Source organism: Colobus angolensis, unplaced genomic scaffold (assembly GCF_000951035.1).
Source record: "Colobus angolensis palliatus isolate OR3802 unplaced genomic scaffold, Cang.pa_1.0 Scaffold148, whole genome shotgun sequence".
Taxonomy (NCBI): Eukaryota; Metazoa; Chordata; class Mammalia; order Primates; family Cercopithecidae; genus Colobus; species Colobus angolensis.
Window position 1 is genome coordinate 4,327,041 of NW_012114577.1, and position 7,079 is coordinate 4,334,119.

At 48.0% G+C, this 7,079-nt stretch overlaps 1 protein-coding gene across 1 annotated transcript in view; it reads left to right on the forward strand.

Moving 5' to 3' along the window:
• Positions 1 to 7,079, forward strand: part of GPR137B (G protein-coupled receptor 137B) — a 92,676-nt gene that overhangs the window by 60,115 nt on the left and 25,482 nt on the right. Inside the window, exon 6 of the mRNA XM_011935760.1 lies at positions 4,978 to 5,041. Within this exon, the coding sequence (XP_011791150.1) occupies positions 4,978 to 5,041 (64 nt within the window). The remainder of the gene's footprint in view (positions 1 to 4,977; positions 5,042 to 7,079) is intronic.

The window sequence follows — 7,079 nt, forward strand, 5'->3', positions numbered from 1 at the left end:
TTCACCGTGTTAGCCAGGATGGTCTCGATCTCTTGACCTCGTGATCCGCCCGTCTCGGCCTCCCAAAGTGCTGGGATTACAGGCTTGAGCCACCGCGCCCGGCCTACAATATTTTTAATAATTCAGCATAAAACAGTTTTAACTGTGTTTTGACTGCAATCCATCACATAAAGTCCGGTGTGGAATTCTCCAATTATAGCATCATGTTGATTGATGCTCAAAAAGTTTCAGATTTTGGAGCATTTCAGATTTTGAATTTTCAGGTTAGGGATGTTCAACTTATATAAAGTACAAGTAGACAGTTCCCTCTCTTCTCCAGTAACAAAATAGAAGCCTCGCCTCTGCATCTATAGTCTTTGCCCTACATGCCCCCAACCAGAAATGTACGTCAAAGCATGAGTGAAGATGGGTGTGGAGAACATTCTGTCTGATTAGACCATGGAACTGATTTTATCTTGGAAGCAGTTGAGGCTAGGGTAATTAAATGTCTTCTAGAGGTGAAATATGAAAGCACTGGTCAGAAGGGAAATTGTTTAAAAGCTTTCAACCTCTGAGCACAAGGACTGGAGTCTTCAGGTGAGAAGATATGTGCATGGGGCAGTCCTCGCTTGATCCTTGAGCCAAAGTGTACCTCAAAGACAGGCTGTGCTGACAGTTACGGCTGCATTTTATTGGGAAGGGATTTGCAGAAATGAAGGGAGAAGATGGGGAGAAATATAGTTGGATCCAGATGTTAAAAATGAGATGTTTGGGACCTGGCACGGTGGCTCACGCCTGTAATCCCAGCACTTTGGGGGGCCGAGGTGGGCAGATCACCTGAGGTCAGGAGTTCAAGACCATCCTGGCCAGCATGGTGAAATCCTGTCCCTGCTAAAAATACAAAAATTAGCCAGGCGTGGTGGTGCATGCCTGTAATCCCAGCTCCTTGGGAGGCTGAGGCAGGAGAATCACTTGAACCCAGGAGGTCGAGGTTGCAGTGAGCTGAGATTGCGCCATTGCACACCAGCCTGGGCAACAAGAACAAAAACGCCATCTCAAAAAAAAAAAAAAAAAAGTGAGATGTTTGGGCCAGCGAAGTTGGAGAGTTCCTTGAAACAGGAGGGTGAGGTTTCATTGGGAGATGCCTGTTAACCCAGTCCTAGTGATTTTGTTGCCAAATGTAAAGAAATACTGGGAGTTATTCCTGTGTAGGCACATCTTCAGTCTCATCTATAGAATTCCTCAGTTCTCTTAAACCAGATGCCACTAGAGACATCTCAGGCCACAGTCTCTCCCTTGAGATGCTTTGGTATATTGGCTTCTAAATAGATTGGCTTCTCTAATTTAATCATGACTCGCTTGAAATAAAACATGAGCCGTTAGTCTAGAACTAGTTGAAACTTTCTACTCCAATCTATTCCTGTAGTAATTCACTGGTTTTGAAGATAATTTATATTCAGCTCAGCCAAGAACCACTTTATTTTTCACTTAAAATCTCCTCTGCCCTCCCACATCTGCTAGCTCAGAGTTTTGCTGGAATGGAAGGCAATTTGATTCAGGCTTTCTCTTTCTCAGTCTATGTATTTTAATTTATTTGGTTTAAGAAATGTGAACATTTGGCATGGGAGTGCTCAAGAGCACGTTGATTTTAAACATTTTCCACTGTTTGCCCTTTAGCTTTGTGATTTTTTAAATAAGTAAAAAATATAGTGAGCCAGGTTTTCCTTTTTTTTTTTTTTTTTAAAAAGAGACAAGGTCTCAACCAGGCTGGAGTGCAGTGGCGGTGGTGCAATCATAGCTCACTACAGCCTTAATCTCCTGGGCTCAAGTGATCCTCCTGCCTCGGCTTCCTGAGTAGCTGGGAATACATGTGCACATCACCACATCCAGCTATTAAAAAAAAAAAAAAATCTGTAGAGACAGAGTCTTGCTATGTTGTCCAGGCTGGTCTTGAACTCCTGGACTCAAGCGACTCTCCCTCCTCGGCTTCCCAGAGTGCTGGGATTACAGGTATACGCCACCACGCCTGGCCTGCTTTTCCCTTTCTTTAAGTGAAAAAGCAGTGGCTTATGTTTGTAATCCCAGCGCTTTGGGAGGCTGCGGTGGGAGCATCACTTGAACCCTGGAGTTCAAGACCAGCCGTGACAACAGAGCAAGAGCCCATCGCTACAAAAAAAAAAAAAAAAATTCAGCTGGGCGTGGTGGTGCGCGCCTGTATTCCCGGCTGCTCAGAATGCCGAGGTGACAGACTCGCTTGAGCCTAGGAGATTGAAGCTGCAGTGAGCTGTGATTGCACTACTGCTCTCTAGCCCGGTGACAGAGCAAGACCTCACCCAAAAAAAAAAAAAAAAAGGAAGAAAGGGAGGGAAGGAAAGAAAAAGGAAGGGAGGGAAAGAGAGAGAAAGAAAGGGAGGGAGGGAGAAGAAAGGAAGGGAGGGAAGGGAACAGAAAGAAGAAGGAAGGAGGGAGGGAGGGAAGAAGGAAGGAAGGAAGCGATGGTATTGGGAGATACATTTAAAGCATGCTTTACAGCCCCTTGCTTCTGTCCCCTCCCAGTGGGAGGTGGTCAGGCGCTGCTGTGTTGGCTGCCTTGAAGACTCGCCTCACGCCTGCATCTGCTGACCAGCGGCACTGATCCTTCTGGTCCTACAGGCAAAGTGGTCTTCCCAGATGCGGGGTCACGCTGATTGTTTTATTTCTTTGGGTCATTTCTGTCATCATGCCAAGATGAGCTATTTATCCTGGCCCTATGGTTTAGGTTAAAAAGAAGTAGTTTTGGGGGCAATGTACAAAACTCTATTTCTGTGAAAACATACTTTTTTGATACAGTTATTGTGGCCCCCTTTTAAAACTCTCTCACTACACCTCCAGGTCGCTCCCTTTCTACCACAGCTGCAGGCATAGAGGGAAAAAAACTTGTTTTGCAAGATGGTTTTGCATTATAAAAGTGATAACAAGCATATTAGGAAAAATATTATAAAATAGAAAAAGACATTTTGTGAATATAGACATGTGGAAAGAAAGAAAGCAAGTCCACTGAACTTTCCTTCCTCCCAACATAAACCCCCCTCCAGCCCTAAGGAAATACAATGATGTATTCCACTGTAGGTTTTTATACAGATTTCCCAAGACAAAATGGATGTCTGTATTGCATTTCCAATTTTGCATCCTGACTTTTTTTAACTTGATGTTAGATCACACATATTTTTTCCATATTGTTTCTAATCTCCCAACACAGCCTCCTTTCTTAAGATAATAACAGGCTTTTGTTTAGTAGACTAAACAAAGCCTCCTAAAGCCTCAGAATAGGATTTGATACATAAAAATCAAGGGGGAGGAAGGTTCCAGGCAGAAAAATCAGCTTGCAGAAAGACGGGAGGTAGAGACACCCGGACATGTTTAAAACATGGAGTTGACCGGGCACAGTGACTCACGCCTGTAATCCCAGTACTTTGGGAGGCCGAGGCGGGCGGATCACGAGGTCAGAAGATCGAGACCATTCTGACTAACACGGTGAAACCCCATCTCTACTGAAAATACAAAAAATTAGCCGGGCATGGTGGGGGGCGCCTGTAGTCCCAGCTACTCGGGAGGCTGAGGCAGGAGAATGGCGTGAACCCGGGAGGCAGAGCTCGCAGTGAGCTGAGATCGTGCCACTGCACTGCAGCCTGGGCGACAGAGCCAGACTCCGTCTCAAAAAAAAAAAATAAAAAAAACATGGAGTTGACCAGCTTGATTAGCATGTAGCCTGTCCATAGATTGAGCTGCCTCTTGAGTGCTTGGGTCTGGAAGATGCGGGGTGGGGCTTTAGGGCAAAGGTGAATTAGGAAACTACATTAGTTCTGGTCAGAGGCATGAGACAGTGTGTGGGGCTGGCACAGGGGGCATGGATAGAGTGGGAATGAAGAATCTATTGACCTTGGCAATGGATTACATAGGGGGTGGATGGAATCAAAGAAGCACATTACAGTTAAAGAGTCTATGAAAAGCTATGGCACCTTTAACAGAAATAGGAATACTTAGAGGCGTGTTAGAAGAGGGACAGTGGGGCTGGGCGTGGTGGCACGCGCTTGTAGTCCTGGCTACTGAGGAAGCTTAAGTGGGAGAATCGCTTGAGCTCGGGAGTTCAGGGTTGCAGTGAGCTAGGATTGCATCACTGCACTCCAGTCTGGGTGACAGAGCAAGACCCCAACTCAAAAAAAAAAGGACATTTGGAATTGAGTTTGGGACATGCTGGCTTGAGGGGGCAGGGCCTCCGAATGGCAGGCTGTTAGGGACATGAGTCTGGAACTCAGATCAGAGGCGTGGCTTGAGATAAAAGATGTTCGAAGTCAGTCGTACAAAAGTCATGATTGAAGCTACAGAAAAAAGCGTATTTTCTGAGGAAGAGCGTAGGCCAGGTGCAGTGGCTCACAGCTGTAATCCCAGCACTTTGGGAGGCCGAGACGGGAGGATCACTTGAGGCCAGGAGTTCGTGGCTGCAGTGAGCCATGCTTATGCCACTGCATTCCAGCCTCAGTGACACAGATGCTGTCTCTTAAAAAATACAGAAAATCCTAAGAGAAAACAAATGTTCTACTCATTAAGTGGAAGCGGATGATCATCAAGGCCTTCATCCTCATTGTGTTTATGCTGAGTAAGTGGAAGAGGAGGAGGGAGAGGAAGGTCTTGCTGTGTCAAGGGTGGCAGTGGAGGAAAATCCATACATAAGTGGCCCTGCACAGTTCAAACCTGTATTGCTCAAGGGTCAACTGTATTTCAAACAGCACCCACAAGGAATCATCTGGAAAACATCAGTGGCTGCTTACGTGGAATGTGTGTACACACCAGCAAGGGTCCAGAAACAATAGGCCCATGGCTAGCTGGTTCTAGATGTTTCTATCCTAGCGCTCTTCACAGAAGCACAGCAGATAAAACAATAAAAGCAGGGCTTTTGAGAATCTGGAATACAGATTTTTGGTAACTCCCAAGTGGCCCTGCCTTTGTTTCTCTCCACAGCTCCTTTGGCCCATACTCCCCTCCCCTGATTCCCCCATCACTACGAGAACATGGGGCAGAGCACGTGAAAACCTGTAAGCTGGCCGGGCGCGGTGGCTCAAGCCTGTAATCCCAGCACTTTGGGAGGCCGAGACGGGTGGATCACGAGGTCAGGAGATCGAGACCATCCTGGCTAACATGGTGAAACCCCGTCTCTACTAAAAAATACAAAAAACTAGCCGGGCGAGGTGGTGGGCACCTGTAGTCCCAGCTACTCGGGAGGCTGAGGCAGGAGAATGGCATAAACCTGGGAGGCAGAGCTTGCAGTGAGCTGAGATCCGGCCACTGCCCTCTAGCCTGGGCAACAGAGCGAGACTCCGTCTCAAAAAAAAAAAAAAAAAAGAAAACCTGTAAGCCAGACGCTGCCCTCAAAGCTCTACAGGCATGATTTCCCTGGCCCACTCCATGGCCCCAAGAGACTGGCACGGAACACCTCCAGCTCTAGAGAGGAGGAAGCAGCGGGGCTTGCTTGGTGAGGCGACTGGCTCAAGGTCTCATGCAAATTTCAGTTTCCTGATTCTGACCTCCTACACCCAGGGCTCTACAACAGGTTCCACAGGAGGAGGAGAAGCACTCCCACGTTGAATGCAGTGTTCCATAGTGCAAGGCGATCCTGACCGTGGAAACATGAGAACATGAAGCAAAGAGTGTGTCATAGAATTGAAAGATAGGGCACTTAGTGGGAGCCCGACATGGCATTTTGAGGCTGGGGATGTGGGAGGGTGGGGCTGCCCCTCTCATGTCTGGTGGGGAAGAGGTTGGAGGTGCAGAGGGAACAGCAGGGCCTGTCACATGAATGAGGGGACTGGCTCAGCAATCAGGGCCTAGAAAAGAATCTGTCCATGGTAAATCATTAATGTCTGTTTGAAAAGCTCTGAGTGCATCATGACATGTGAGGTCGAATCCCTAAGACTTCACAGCGCTCCCCATCATCACACAGCTCTTGGGGGGTGGAGGGTGCTTTCCCATCCCACTGCAGCCATGCTGGGGTGGCGGCTCCCCTCCTGCATGGCCGATGCAAAATTTTATCGCTCCTCCAGGGCACACAGTTCCTTACCGTGGCACCTTCCTGCCCCCCTGAGCTCTTGGAGGCCCGGGCCGCCTCGTCTTCATCCCACTCTCTCAGCATGAGCCTGATGAGCAGCCAGCCCCCAGCACAGGGCTGTGCAGCGAGAAGCCTGCAGTCCTTTCCGCCTCCCCCGAAAGTTGTTTAATTCCCCTATGACGGGTCGTTTCCCCACTAGCCAGGGGAAGACGTAGCAGCCGCTGTGCTAGAGCATTCATAGGAAATAAAAGGGCGTTTCTTGAGAGCTGATGTCATGCTTTTTGGACTGACTCCTTCTTCCCTCCCTCTTAAACCTTCTTCATGGAGACCCTGCCATCTACAGCATGGATGGAGAGAGTGGAAATGGAGAGTCTCATTTTCCACGGGACTTCCTGTCTAAGGAGACGCAGGCATTGATCAGATGGTCGCCCGTCTGTTTTGTTATAAACTGTGATGAGTCTGTGAAGTTAAAATACAGGGGACCAGGAGAGCAGATGTCAGAGAAACCTGACTGCCTGTGTACCCATGGTGTGTGTGCATGTGTGGAAGTACAGGGAGAGTCGGGGTGTATTTGCTGCAGTGCTGTTTGAGCTAAGATCTAGAGGATGAGCGGGAGCCGGGTAGACAAAGTTCTTTGGTAGAACTGGGTTCTGAAAGTTATGTGAGAGATTTTGCCAGTGGGTAGTACATTATTAATTACAAGACATAAAATGCCATTCAGATTAGCCTGAGTAAGTGGGGGTTGTTATGTCACACTGGAATCTGAAGGCAGGAAATAAAACTGCAGCTGGGCATGGACCTGGGTGGGCTGGAACCAAGGTCTCTTTGGCCCATACCCCCTGCTCCTCTCTGTCTCTTTTTCTCTGTCTGCCTCCTCCTCTTCTACCCCCTCCCTCTCCCTACCCCCTCCCTCTCCCTACCCACTCCCTCTCCCTACCCACTCCCTCATCATCAGTGGCACGTCTAGATCTGGGACTAGAATCCCAGTTTCCATGTCTGAGTTTTCCCATAGATTTTA